Source organism: Lactuca sativa, chromosome 8, assembly GCF_002870075.4.
Source record: "Lactuca sativa cultivar Salinas chromosome 8, Lsat_Salinas_v11, whole genome shotgun sequence".
In the NCBI taxonomy this organism is placed as follows: domain Eukaryota; kingdom Viridiplantae; phylum Streptophyta; class Magnoliopsida; order Asterales; family Asteraceae; genus Lactuca; species Lactuca sativa.
The window spans coordinates 135,938,476-135,954,510 of record NC_056630.2 but is presented as its reverse complement, the minus strand read 5'-3'; the positions used below and the strand labels follow the sequence as shown (position 1 = coordinate 135,954,510).

The window sequence follows — 16,035 nt, the reverse complement described above, 5'->3', positions numbered from 1 at the left end:
TTTCACAAAGCAAAGTAGTTGATGCATAGGCTTAAACATTAGAGGTCATTTATGGATTGTACGTTTTTACTCCTAGGACAATCATGTATGTACAAGAAATAACCGTGTGAAAGATGTAGACTAAAGTTGTGTGCATAGGTGACACGGATCAAGATTCTCAAATTTTCATTGTATTGCATAATATAATAATAAAACACACACAACCGAATAATATATATATATATATATATATATATATATATATATATATATATATATATATATATATATATATATATATATATATATATATATATATATATAAGGTGGCCTATTGTACAAAAATAAGAGAAACCCACCATTTAAAATACATTAATACTCGTAAAGAAGCTCAAACTATGGTGCCAATGGTTGTTGCTTGTTGTCATAGGGTTTCGTTGACTTGCTAGACTTCCTCTTCATGATCACAATCCATGTAATCACTTCTAACAACAAAGCAAGTGCACCCAATGTGGATATGGTGATTATGTAGGCTGATCTCCATTTGCTTTCGGGTGATAATATATCAAGACCCTTGAACACGTTGAGGATGCCAAGAACAAGAATGGAATACCCAATTCCATGGTGGTAAATGTTCCAATAAAATCTAAATTTGTGGTCTTTGTTTGGTCTCAAGAACAATGCGAAGATCTAATAAGAGAAAACACCAAAAAAACAAGATTCAATGAGGACAAAATAAATCGAGAAGTTTGACTTTGAAAAGTCAAATTACCTGGACCGTTGCAAGAGAAAAGAGAGCAATCCCGATACTGCGGTGAGTGTTGTATGTGACACCCTTTAACTCGGATCCAAGTTTAAGTCCGGTGGCCCAGCCGGCGACGCCGATTGCATAAGCAGAAACTTGGCAGAAAGCATGAAGGTAAAACCATGCCGGATCTGCAGAGGGGAAAGCTCGAAGGTATCTAGCGATGATTACTCCTACAGGAAACAAGATTCCCCAGCTCACTGCATTCAGTATCCCATGAATCTGAAACATGAACAAATTACATTTCGATTTTCGCTTGGTTTTGATGTTGAATCATGAAATTCTACGTGGGTTTCCATGAAAAAATGAAAAAAGAAAGATAATTTTGGTGAAATCAGAATTTGATTACTTACATTTCTCTTTTTCGTTCTGGAATCACCACCTCCAATTCCACCGCTAGGTCCGCTGCTACTTTGTCCACTTAACAAATCCAACCGCCCTTTCGCCCCCAAATTCGCCGGCTGAAAAGCATGTTTCGCCGGAAACCCATCAGCCGAGACCGACGGCCCTACCTGCCATACCTGATTCACACTCGTCATCCCTTTTTCAGGCAACTCAACCGTAGCAAAAATCCTCATCACCCCATCGAAGTAATCTGCTCTCGTATCCTTCACATTAAACGCCAATTTCCCTTCCATGATCGAACTATACGAGCTTATATTGAACGTCTTCACTACCATCGAACCATTGGATGCTTTAAAAGCGACTAACGCCTGTGCTCCAGGCATTCCGTCGCCGGTCGGGTTTATGGCCCACGAGATCCATCCGTCGGTGGTGGCTGGACGTGCGACGAAGGCGATGGAGAGTGTATTTTTTGAAGCGTCAAGGGACCAGTGGAGGTAGGAATTGAGGTGAGGTAACTCGTTGCAATGATTGTATACGATCTTGTTTATGGATTGCAGTGTGAGGCAGGAGAGTTGAGCGTGAGAAAGGTGTGTCGTTAAGAGTGAGAAGAAGGTGAGAAAGAAGAACGGCGCCATTGGTGAAGTCTCTGGTTTTTTTTGAGGTTGTACTTGTATATGAAGCGTGTGGCTTATTATATGGGTCAACAATTTAATACTTTTGTTTTAAATACATCCAAATTACCTTTTTATAATTTTGTCTTTCTTAAATTGATTAGAGTAAATTACTACATACCAGGTTTACATCATATTTGTGAAGATCGGAATCCTATTTAGGATTGTTTTTGGGTTTGCAAGATTGGGATCGTAAGATCTGAATCGAGATCCTAAGATCCCACAAAATAGAATATAATTTTAATTTATAATATTTAATCATGAAAATATTTCAAACATTTATTTTTCGTTCAAAAGTTATAAAAACTTCAAAATATTAGTCATAAGTCACAACAAAAAATGATAAATGGTAGATTGGTAAAGGGTAAAAGACATAAAATGGTAAAAAAATTCATTTGCGAAAAAAAAATCAAAGGAAGGTAGGATTGGATCGGATCAGATCTCGATCCTACGATCTTACGATCCTACCTGTGATCCTACCCAAAATACGATCCTTTTACGATCCGGATCGTTTTTCATACCTAGGATCGTAGGATCGTACGATCATACGATCAGGATCGCGATTTTGACAACCATGGTTTAAACATTACTTTACGTTTATTATTATTTTTATTATTATTATTATTATTATTATTATTATTATTATTATTATTATTATTATTTTTGACGAAATTATAAATTTGTTGCTAGCGATTTGCCAAAAATTATATGCCCATGATTAGGGTGAGCATTTGGACCGGTGGACTGGACCGGACTGTTTTTTTGGACCCCGGGTCGGTTCTCGGTTCTAGGAATCCATCAAAACCGGTACAGTTTTTTTCCGGTCCGGTCCAGTTTTACCGGGTTTAGAACCGGTTGGACCCGATTTAATTTTTTTTTGAAATCTGTGAAATTTTTTAAACAACAACAACTCATTCGTTTTAAGTCGGATTGACATAGGTTTTTTTCTAACGTTTAATTTACAGTTTATAGATGAATTTAGACTATAATTTTGTTGATTTTGGTATTATATTTGATGAGTTAAAATCTTTCAAAGTTGAGCTATCAAAGCTGAAAATTTTCAGCTTTTCAGCAACATTTTTAAAATTTTGTAATCTGTGAAAAAAATTTAAACAACTATAACTCATTCGTTTTAAGTCGGATTGACACACAGTTTTTTCTAACGTTTAATTTACAGTTTGTAAATGAATTTAGACTATAATTTTGTTGATTTTGATATTATATTCAATGAGTTACAGTCATTTAAATTTGAGCTATCAAAGCTGAAAATTTTCAACTTTTCAGCAAGATTTATTAAATTTTGTAATTTGTGAAATTTTTTTAAACAACCATAACTCATTCGTTTTAAGTCGGATTGACCTGTGGGTTTTTCCAACATTTAGTTTACACTTTGTAGATGAATTTAGACTATAATTTTGTTGATTTTGGTATTATTTTAGTAAGTTAAAATCCTTTAAAGTTGAGCTATCAAAGCTAAAATATTTCAACTTTTTAACTATTATTTTAGACTATAGTTATGAATTTTATGTATCTTTGAAAGATAAATCATATGAAAGGGATCATGGTGAACTTGATTTATGTGTTAGGTGCTTGTATTTGGAAAATTAATTTTGCAAGTTATAATATTCTAACATCAAGGTAGATTAGTTATGCAATGAAACGGAAACGGAATCATTTTTACAAGTTGTATCGTATCAAACCCAATAACATATTCGTTTTAACGAGTTCTATCAAACCCCAAAACTTATTTTGGCTTGTACTCTATGCAATTAAAGTTGTATCGGTCCAAACGGGTCCAAGAACCGAAAAAACCGGACCTGGACACGGACATGGACACGACTCATCCGGTCTGGTCCATGGTCCACAATATTCTCCATAACCGGTCAAGTCCAAGAGTCGGTCCGGTCCGGTTTGGTCCAAATGTTCACCCCTACCCATGATAACTACAAAATCTCCCTGGGTTGTCTGTATACCTTTTTTTGGTGGTTTTATTTTGTCATGAAAATGATTGAAACTACTAATTTAAATTACAATAATTATTTAATTTTTTATTTCAAAACCATCTTTGATTAATTAGGAAAAACACCACTGTCATCCGTCCAAAAACCCAAAATCTCAATCTTAGATAAATCAATACCAAAACAACACACACTTGGAAAACGGATGTTATACAATTCTACTCTGTTTTTTATTCATCTTGTAGGTAATTTAGTTCCCGGTGAATTGACAATTTCAGACTTTAAGTGTATAGGAGATGTTATGGTTGTGGCTAGCTGAATACCGAAAAAGCTATCAATTATTTCACATCTAAGTAAATTGTAGGTAGATGAAGACAAATGCAACTTCGGTGAGATGCTTGAAGAATTAAATGAGATCTAGTATAATTTTTTGGAGCTATGGTTTTTGTTTTTTTCTTCAAAAAGAATTTCAATGTATAAGAGATGTTATGGTTGTGGCTAGATGATGTAACACCCAGAATCAGAAAGGCCAAGAAAGGAAAGGAAAACCCTAAGTCAAAAGGGGGACAACTCGTCGAGTCCAAGGAATGACTCGGCGAGTCGAAGCGGACTCCGTGTCGTAGATTAAGTGACCGACTCAGCGAGTCAGTGAGTGGACTCGACGAGTCTGGTATGGGTTAGGAAAGCCCTAATTCCGGGACTTGGTACCCTATTTAAGCATCTTATTCTCTTCCCTAGGGTTCATTACAGCCTCTCTCATCCAGAACCCCAAAACCCTAGCCACCCAACTTCATTTTTGGAGATTTTGGTGAAGATTGAGGTCCATTGGAGTGGATTTTGAAGGCTTGGAAGAAAGGAGCAAGGAAGGAAGTGTAGATCCAACCTTCATAACGTTTTGGCAACTATTAGAAGGTAAAAAGTCTGGACCTTGAGCTTTCAATTGATAGATCCCCTTTATAGTTTGCTTTTGGTCACATTTGGATCATTTCCAAGGTTAATCCGAGTATTAAACCCTTGAGGATGGATTTGGAAAACATATATGGACACTCTTGAGCTTTAGGAGCTCAGAGTTGCTGGCTTTATCCAGCTAAGATCCCATTTCATGACCTAGGTTTTCTTTGAAGGTTGGATTAAGTGTTTTAGCCCCATAACACCTTGCATGCACGTAAAGTTAGCAACTTTACATGCAATGCTAGCATAAGGAGTCAATATCTATGAGTTGGAGGTGTTGGGATGGACTGTAATCGACAAAATAAAGATGTCACAAGATGGAATCGGCGAGTCAGTTCATGGACTCGACGAGTCGGGCCGCAAACCCAAGCCCTTCTGTTTATGAGTCGAATCAGTGAGTGGGGTTAGAGAAGGGCCCAACCAGTCTGTGTCCATAATGGGCATGAAGATCATGGTACTCGACGAGTTCAAGGAGGAACTCGGCGAGTCCAATGCAATCTCCTTAGCTTATGAAGATGGACTCGACGAGTTGCTCTACAACTCGGCGAGTCGGTTGAAGATGGTCCTGAATGTCAGTTGAAGGAGAACCCATCGAGTTGTTGCTAGACTCGACGAGTAGAGTCAAGGTTGTTTTGGGATTTGAGGAGCATGGACTCGACGAGTTGGTAGAACAACTCGGCGAGTTGAGTTAATTGGAAGTTGACTATGATCGTTGACTTTGACCTTGAGAAGGACCTTGACCAGAGCTGACTTAGTTGGCTTCTTGAGGACAGTTAGGCTAAGGGGTCGTTTGATAGTTGCTGACTGAGAAAGGTCTGTCTGAGTAATCAATTCTGACGGAGTAAGAAATAATGTTGTTTGATTGTACATCTGACTGAATGTGCTAACCGATGCAAAATGACAATTTTACCCTTATGTTCTATACAGTAATAATAATAATAATAATAATAATAACAATAATAATAATAATAATAATAATAATAATAATAATAATAATAATAATAATAATAAATCCACACCAAATAATATAACCAAACATTACAAGTTTACATCTCACAAAACAATATTGTCATCTTGAGTCTAAAACATACTAGAAATACCAATAAATTCTGCCAAATTGATTTCTTGATTGAATGTCATAATTTTATCCTTAATTGCTTATGTCATAACTAGACATACAAGTATACACATTTTGGAGGAAAAGAAATAGAAAACAAACAGTTTCTACAAATGCAATGGCCAATGGTTATGTTATGTGAATGACATATGCATCCTCTATAAATATCATCTCTTCATAATCATCGATAAAAGCATCCGTTGGCTCATACATATATTTTGTTCTCACGCATGCCCATACAATTCCCCAGTTTTGATCTCATCCTCCGTTATGATCATAAATAATTACAAGTACTTTATCAATAGAGCATGACAAATGAGCATATGAAATTTAATTTCCACCACTCCATATTAAATACTTTCCAAAATTGATTGTTGATACACTTGTTGCATAATAAAGCAAAACACACATTATGGTAAATCGTAAGACGTTGTTTTATGTCAAAAGGCATAATCTATTTTTTCACAAAAGAATATGGTAAATTCAAAGATTTTGAAAACTATTTTACCTAAGTAAATAAATTTATAATTTGAACTGATGAGACACAATTAGCATATGTGAAATTAAACATTTCCAGAAAGTTATACGATTTCAAGCTTTTACACAAATTAGCAAAAATTTTAGTTAAAAAATGCTACATCTATTTTGAAGTTAAAAAAAAATGAAATACAATTAAGAAACCAAACCACAAAACGTTGGTATATTTGTTCAACAACTTCAACATCTTTGATAACCTAAAATATTCATCACTCTTGTTCACGCCATTAATTATGTTAACGTATTGCTACTGTCTTTGCTATCATAATACTTCCACATATATCATACTTCAAATCACTAAATCACTTGCACATATATATATATATATATATATATATATATATATATATATATATATATATATATATATATATGTGTGTTCAGGTATGAATAAAATCAATAAAGGCACATTCAACATCACACATGAAGTGAACAACAAATCACTTGGAACAAATCATTTGAAAATTAAAGCTTTTATCCATCTCAATAGCAAAAGAACTTTGAAAGGAAAAGAGATGCAAAAAGCGAAACAACAATAATCGAAACAGCTAAAATCGAGAAGTAAAAATCAAAATTTTTAGAAAATAGTGACAGAGATCGGAACTATTGATGCAGAAATCGATGCTTGCTAGTGATGATGCCAGAAATCGGAAGTATTTATGAGAAGAGGAAGGGAAATCGATGCTTACCTGATCAGACGAGGAAGCAGCTTCTCCAAAGCTTGCTGGTTGGGAGAGAAAAAACGATTTGTTGAAAGATGAGAAAGAAAGGGAGGCGTGCGTTAGGGTAAGGGTACCTGCGGGATTTTTTTCCCTTACCTCAGTCAACTTATTTTTTATACCTTTCTCGGTCAGATGTTTAGTTCCGAATCAGATGGAAAAAAAATGAATATCAAACATATACTGCTGACCGAGTCAGCCCAATAGGTCTGACCCAACTCAGTCAGACTAAAAACAAACGGGGCCTAAGTGTTGTTATTGGAGTTAGTAGCTCGGGGAGCTAGAGGAGCAGCAGTTCGGGGAGTTGTCGGATAGCAGCCAGAAGGGTATCAACAGAGTTTGTCACACCCCAAAACCAAGAACGGCGGAAACGTTCTGGGGCGGAGGATGTCATGTACAGTATCACAACAATGAAAAGTAGTAAACAAGCAACAACATCATCCATTGCATTAATAATATAATTATTATACAAGTGTTCTGTCAAATTTTGATAAACATTCAAGCATAAATCAAAATGAAAGATGAGTCTTGAACAAGCTCCATCTTCCTTTCTCCTTGCATCGGTACCTGTCTATGATGACCTGAGGATACAAGTAATTTTGAAAGCGAGTATCAGCTTTGAAGCTGGTGAGATCATAAGTATTTAGTGTCTTAATCTGTATGTAAGAATTTGTAAGTAATTGAATTGTAAGTATTGAAAATGTATATGAACTGTAAGTATGAAAATGTTTATAAAACAACTGTAAACGTTTGAAAATCTCTAGAAATCCCTATGATTCCTACTATTATATAAGGGTGTCTTCTACCAAGACCTAACTGTTCTCAATGCAGTCTTCTACCAAGACTTAACTGTTCTAAATGTTCGTGTCATGTAAAAGTGTGTAATTTTCCCAAGTGTAACTATTATTAACAAAATATAGTTTTTACATTTATAGTTTAAGTGAAAAGATCACTAAATATATGTACGGGGAAAATTAATGTAGTACTAAAACGTAGCGCTATAAGAACTACTGCTGTACTAACTACCTTAAACCGGATTTATATTAAGGCATCATGTGATTAATTGTACCATACTATTGACTGGTAACAACGACATAAGAATGGTCGTAATAACGGAATGACGTTTGGCACCCGCAGACCTGCAGGTCCGGCTGTAGCTAGCAGCAAGGTGTAGGATAGTCAATCCAGTATAGATCTATACGCAAACTCACGCTCTCCCTCCAAGAGAATTATGGCTACAAATCGGGCCATGACATTTAAGGCATGCTCCGATCCAGTGGATCACAATTATTAACGTATTCATGTATATGTAATGTAATGAACTGTTCTAGCTGTAATGTACGTGCTCTCTACCTAGCAAGTATAGTAATGTAATCGTTCTAGTATCGTTGTATATGTTCTCTTTCTAGTATAGTTGTATATGTTCTTCTCTAGTATAGTTGTATATGTACTCATAGTAATGAAATGTTCTAGCTGTAATGTATGTGCTCTCTATCTAGCAAGTATAGACTCATGAATGAACTGACTCATTGTATGATATCGCGTTCTTGTAATAGTTCTAGTATCTTCCTAAACTACCCATATGGTAGTTTACTAGTAATCTAACTGGTACGTATGGACATGGATGTATACCCTTGCTACCCAAGGGCATGGGATGAACTGGAAGGGCCTTTATGACTATATATGTACACATGATATATAACTAATATTTAAACGACCTTCGGACGAGTACCCGATATCCCACCAGACCACATCTCAAGCGCGAAAAGGAAATGTGGATAGCCTTCCTAAGTCTTTTAAACATTTCTTATATAACTATACATATAAAGGCATGTAATTTATAATATAAAAGCATAAATAAGTTTTGTAAAACATTTGAAACATAATTATTATCTTAAGAAAAGATCGACTTGTTGTCAATCTATAAAACAATTTGAAGGCATGGGTTTGATAAAACAATTTAGTATAAAGAAACATTTGTTTGAAACACAATTGTAAATGAGTTTGAAATGTAATATACAGAGTAAAATGTACAGTGTAATAAGGAGTTTAAAACATATAAAATGTTTATAAAAATCATTTGAAGGAAACTGTTTGGTAAAACGACTAATGTGTAGTAAATCATTTGAATGCTGCATATTAATCACATGTGATTGATATAATTGTTGGATAAGGTGTCTAAGTCCATAACTATTTCTGGTATGTACTTGACCCGACCCGGCATGGTCCATTTGGGTTGCATGGCACCATGCAATTGGATAAACTAAATGAGAGAAATAACGCTTGGAGATTATTAATATATTATAAGCTCTAATATATTAATAATATTATTTGATTAGTTTGATCAAGAATTAATTTAGAATTAATTAAGTGATCAAAAGATAACTAATTAAATATATGGGTTGATTAAGTAAATCATCCATATCTTGTATAGTGGGCTAAAAGGCTCCATGGATCATCAAGTTGGGTTCCACCCATAGGATGCTCCATGGATGCTCCATGGGAGTTACAAACCCATGGGTCATGGAAATGAAGAGTCATGACACATTAGGGTTTAACCCTAGATGTGTCAACACTATATAAGAAGCATAATCTCCACCAAAATCGGTTGTATCAAAGAAATAGAGGGCTTGGCCGATTTGAAGAAGTGAGTATACTCTCATAAGTTCTTCCAAGTGCATTTGGTGTTGTGTGAAGCATTTGAGGCATCACCACTTGAGGTGCTAGGCTCACAAGGTTTCAAGGAACACAAGCAACAACAAGGTAAGTTATTCTATCTATACTTTATGTTAAAATTGTTCCCCATGTATGCTAGATAGGATATAACCTTGGAATTCAACTTTGCATGACAAATTAGACAAACATAGATCCAAGGTTATTAGGGTTGCATGTACACTTAGGAAGTGTTAGTATGCTCAAAACCCATCAGTGGTATCAGAGCCTAGGCTTGTTTGTTCTTATTTGTTCTTAAAAGTTGAAAACAGAATCGAAAATTTGCTGTCTGCGATCGGACTCGCCGAGTCCATAGGGGGGACTCGCCGAGTCCATGAGTATCTTCAACCAACTCGGCGAGTCATGTTCATGCACTCGGCGAGTAGGGTCGAATGAGTGCAGAATTTCGATTCAGTTGCTGGAAAAATGAATTAGAAACATTACCCTAAACTGTTTTAGTAAATATAAACTTGTTTTTGGTGGTGTAATGTTTTGCTAATTCATTTACAACAACTAGTTATCAAAATTACAAAGTTTTATGTAATTTTTGATTATGTTCATATTCATGTTCTTGTTCTTATGAAGTTTTAGATGATCATAGGAATTATTTGTAACCTATTTGGTAGTTTAATTCTTGATCATAATGTGTTTTAATGGAGTCCATAACTTATCCTTAAGTTATGGAAAACCAAGAGTCACTTGAGTTAAAAACCATTAAGAAAACACAAGAGTTATAAAAATGAAGAGTCTTCATTTTATGACTCTATTAAACTCATAAGTTACAAGAAATGAAAAGTTTTGAAAGTTACAAAACTTGCCCTCAAGTTTTGGAACAAGTAAAGTTAAGTTAAAACTTTAGTTCCAACCCCTAGAATTTTAAAAGTTAAAATTCAACCCTTATACTTATATTATAATAATTTAATATATATGTATAAGAATAAAGTCGTCTTACCGCTAGTACGCCTCATTCACGAAGCCGGTCTATAAGGTGGGTATAAGGTTGTTGCCTATAAAATGGTGACTTAATGGGTGTATATTCTCACCCACCGCTTGCTTGACTGGTGGAGGGTCGTTAGCCGAACGGGTAAGACAAGGACTTATAAATTCTCATTCAAAGTATGATGAATATATAAAGTAACTAAACGTTTTATTAAATTCCCAATCTTAGTTACTTTAGGAAAAATGTGAATAAGGTGCTAATCCATGAAATTACACTTTGCACTTTGTTTAAGTCGGTTAGTGGAGCGTGTGTGGTTAACCGGCACACTAACTCGTATTTAACAAGGTAGGCAAAGGGTAACTTAATGTTTATCATAGTATCGATGGAGCGTGTGTGGTTAACCGGCACATCGATTGAGGGGTAAACACTTAAGGGTACCAAGTAATTTGCATGGTTACTTCACACCTTGTTTTGTGATCCTCGGCATCCCAGTCACAAAACCTGAAGGGCACACTCGAGATTGAAACATGCCATTGAACAGTTCAATGAATCTCAAAAGATCTAGGAGTTTCAAAACCAATTAAAACCTAATAATACATTTCGTTTATCTTGGTGGAAATTGGTGAATCGTCATTCACCTACCTTCAAATTGTTTTATAGCTTGGATTACGGCATACCTCTTCTAAGTTATAAAATAGTTTGTTGGGTCCTAGCCTTAATATTTTAATATTGGGTGTCATATTAAGGACTCAAAGATCAACTATCTTGAATATCTCCAAAAAAAAAAAATGCCTGGTTTAGACATTTATGATCTTCCCAAATCTCTTGAAACAAGCTTTCCTAAATGAAGATGATGTCCCATGGAAATCATACTTCTGTCACCTCCTCCAAATTATTCTCCCTATCCCACAAGTTCTTTAAAAGTTTAAAGTCACTCGAGCCCTATTGGCAAGTAAAGGTCTTGGTGTGATCACATCTTGGAGATGTAGTCACATATTGACAAGCCGGGAGAGTTGGGTGTCAATGTCTTGAGAAAGTTGGTGGTTCAATCACTTTCTAAGTCACATAGTGAGTTCCTTTGGGACACCTATGAAATAGACTATGACAAGATCCTTAATGATCTTATCTATTGTTAAGATCAACTTCCTGAAACTTTATGGACGTTGACAATGGTGACACTGGAAATACAGAAAAAGCATTCTCTTCCCAATGGAAAGGGATCGGCCATAGTCAACTCGGTTGAACAAATGGTAAAGAGAAAAAGCTAAGTCTGTGATAGTCCCGTGTACCATTATCAAAGGGTCCTATGTTTATATTGCCAAAGTAAGGGTCATTATTTGCGAAGCTGCCAAATTTACCTAAGGGTGTTAAAGTCAATAAGGTTGACTCTACTTCAGGTAAAGTCCACTACTCTAACTCTGTTAAGTTTCTATTCTAAGATTCTTGATGCATGATGTGACTGGGTCACATGGTAATGTTTTAAGAATCAAAGAAAAGTAAAGGAACTTAAAGAAAGAATATGCTGAATCTGATCGCATAGATGGATTTCTATCGCGTAGTTTGAAAAATCGGATTCTTGAGCTACTTCTTAGGAGTTATGAGATATTGCTTAGGAATAGATAACAACAAGTTTTTCATATGGGTTGTAAGGATAAGTTTTTCCGCATAGTTTTAAAATAAAAGAAAGTTTTTGATTTTATTTATCCTTACAATGGCATTTGAGGAAAAATTGTTGCTTATATGATTCCATTAATAGCAAAAGTGGAAATATGAAATTGATTCTTTCATTTGTGGTAATGTCTAAATTTAACAAATAAGGAAAGATTCTCATCATCCAAAGTCTCAATTGGACCGGGACTTGGAATCATGCAAATTCTATAGCATGATGAATAAGAACTTTCAAGTATTGGAAAATTAAGACTAATTACTTATTCACATGGATGTGTGAGTCAAGTAATGGACTAAGGGATCGAGTACATAGTCATGTGCACTGATTAAGTCCACCACAAAAGATATAAGGCTATTCGTCATAGTTTACTAAAGCTTAGTAAATACGATTATACTTACAAGCGTAAGTGTAACTTTGAGACATTGGAAAAAGGTTCCAATGTAAGGCAGAGCGAATAAGAAGAATCAAATTAGGCAGAAGGATAAAAGTTTCTCAAATCTGAAAAGATGGGAGAGTACTTTAGTATCAGCTTTGTGATCATCTTAATGATTAAGAAACCATATCAAAATTAGTTCTCTAAGGAAGTCTTAGTGCATTCTTATGACTAAGAAGAAGGGATCTTGAATTGTTGAAATGGTTGAATCAAGAAGATGAGTCATACTTCGTTCCAATACAAGTCTTAGAGTCATACTCCAAGATTGTAACTTGAGTGACATGTCTTTAAGAAGGTTTAAAACACTTGACAAATGTAAGAGTAAAAGTTTTCTACTCTTGTACATTTGAAATTGGTAAGTTGTGATGTTTTGGATAAAACAAAGACCAACTAAGGCCAATTGTGTGAAGTGTTTGTCTTGATTAGAATCCGCACTATCTCTTGGATGTTTGACAAGGAAGTCTTATAGGTCAAGAGGACAGTGGGAGTCTTAAAGGTCTTGAAAGTCTCAAGAACTAATCAAGAATAAAAACCTAAAGTTCTTCACTAGCACACGACTTAAGGGTTATAACCTATCGTGTTAACATATTCTGTGCCCATCCCAGTTAAAGTTGGCTTTACATATGAGTTCTTAGAGTTCTCAATGTGTTGCACAACAACTTGGAAGCAATGGTAGGCCCTTGAGCTGCCAGGTGGCAAGAAATTAAGATTGAGTTCAATCCATATGGTTTTGTGATTTGTCATTATCCGTGTCTTGTGATTATGGTTTTGACAAATTCATATGGGTAGGAACTCATACACCATTAAATCTAAGTGTCATAAGGTTTCTCTCCGATTCATGAAAATGATGGTGAGGAAACACTTTCACTAAGTAGATTTTAGCTAGATAGCAATTGGGATATTTGCATTCTCAAAGTCGTTAGTGGAGCGTGTGTGGTTTACCGGCACACTAACTTGGACTTGTGAGAAATGGCAAAAGTCAAAACGATCAAGACTATGATTACGGCATCCCTTTTCATAGTTCTTAAAAATTGTTTTGACACACCCATGAGCTATCTAAGGGAAGGTGTATGTTTTTTGATAAAGTCGTATCAAAACAATCTAGTATCAGAAATCTGAACTTTGGTAAGAAAGTCAATAAAGTATTGATTTCTAGAGGTCGAGCTTTCTGAGTATATGTCAAAGCTAGTGGGAGCATAAGTGTTATGCTAATAATCATCATGTTAGTGGGAGCATGATAATTACGATAAGTATTGCAAGCTAGCAATGTTAATTATAGAAAACAAAAGGTTTCAATTGGGAAAAAGTTGTTTTGCTATAATTAAGGGAGAGAAAATTATACTTCATCTCAAATCTATAAGCTTAGATCGTGAGGTTTTAATCATTTAGTCAAGGATATATATGAATTTCATGTTGAAATGGCTCAACATAAGGAAATTCTGTATATGGGTCCATTATTTGCGTTCTTAAATTCGATTATGATTACGGCATCCCTTTTCATAATCTGAATTATGAGAACTTGGCAAATTGAAATGGAAATGTTATAGCAAAAGACTGGTTTAGTCTTTATGTGAGACATCATGAATCGTGTCCCATATGCTTCGGATATAGGATCGATTACATGTGCTATATTCATCCTTTCTAAAAAAATTTCAAATGCCTGGGGCATTAAGAAGGGAAAAGGTTTAGAACTGGATATGACTAAAAGGATTAAACAATTTTCGAGGACAATCTAAGGTTTACCAAAGATTGGTTGCTCAAGGACAATTGGAAGTATAGTGATAATTCTGGAAGGACCATATTGACATAATCTGTAAGGAGGCAACTCTTTTTCAGAAGTGATAGTCAAAATGGAATCTGGAAATGTTTCAAAGTTAGAATTTTCAATCTGTGTAAGATTAAGGAAACTTAATGCAAGAAGGATGTTTCCAAGGAGTTGATCTCCTTTGGAATGCTCTGTAATGATTGTTGCCAAGGCTTTGTGAATTTGTGCATAATCGTTACAAGAGGATCAATGCGTATAAGTTTAGAATCTAACAGATTTCAGTAAATGACATGAATTTGGAATTCTTGCATTTGCAGTAAGGATTTGGGAGTGTGAAAAGAGAATCATTGAAGTTATGTTCAATTGATCTAGTTCACAAAGTAAAGATCATAGACAAACATAGTATGCATACTTGGTGTATGGCATGACTAGTGTTTAGAAAACATAGTGTACATGCTTGGAGTATGGGACAACTATTGTTTTAAATTCAAGAATAAAGTTGATAGCTGAAACAGTATACAATGAATAATGTGTAATCATATGGTGATAAATAAAAGGTGTTTTATTTATGTTCAAAGGGTTGATACCATATTGGATTCAATTATTGTTGTGTTTCATTTTGCATGTTTTGACTTCCAGAATAATTTTGTTTGGTATAACATATTATTCAAACCTCCACAGTCGGTCATATGTCGGAAGTAGGTATGAATCAAGACTGTCATGTTTGGTTGTAGAGGTCTGGGACAAGGCTACAACAATCATGAGTGCTCATAAGTTCTGAGCATTGGACTCAACCCACGCTCACTGGAATCACTTCATGGAATTCTAGCTCGAGTGATCGTGAGACGGTAATATCATATAAGTCTTTAAACCTAGAGATATGATTTGTTACTTACGAGTTGGTTATGCATTAATTGTACGAAAACCGCATTGGTAACTCGATGTCATAAAATCGTGCTCTTATGTGTAATTCAATGAGTAGTAGAACAAACACATGAGTCGAAGTTTATCTGTTCCTTCTTGGATTAGAAGCTGATATCTGGGCCCCTCGATGATTTTGTTTTGACCTATGTACCGGGCCCGGTCAGAACTAGATTGATGTGTTCAATAAAGTTCTTTGTCAAACAAATCGGAAATCGGGAAACAAATGTTGGACAATAAGTAAGACATTGTTCCATGTATTTGTCCGACTGATATCTAGAACAGAGGATTATATGATCACTTATCTTAAATGGCGTACCATCATCTTCTCAAGTTTCAAGAAACCTTGTAAAGAGCTACGATTGCCGATCGGTTCCTGAAGTCATACTTGCAGTAATAGTTACTAGACTTATCCAAGTGGGAGACTGTTGGATAAGGTGTCTAAGTCCATAACTATTTCTGGTATGTACTTGACCCGACCCGGCATGGTCCATTTGGGTTGCATGGCACCAT

At 35.3% G+C, this 16,035-nt stretch overlaps 1 protein-coding gene across 1 annotated transcript; it reads right to left on the bottom strand.

Annotated features, from left to right (window-relative positions):
- Nucleotides 1-281: 281 nt before the first annotated feature.
- Nucleotides 282-1,817, bottom strand: LOC111918389 (cytochrome b561 and DOMON domain-containing protein At3g25290). Its single transcript, XM_023914065.2, has 3 exons — nucleotides 1,138-1,817; nucleotides 752-1,006; nucleotides 282-669 (listed from the first exon to the last, which is right to left on the bottom strand). Exons 1-3 carry the CDS (start codon nucleotides 1,762-1,764, stop codon nucleotides 376-378), a joined length of 1,176 nt encoding a protein of 391 aa, XP_023769833.1. The 5' UTR covers nucleotides 1,765-1,817; the 3' UTR covers nucleotides 282-375.
- Nucleotides 1,818-16,035: the final 14,218 nt, after the last annotated feature.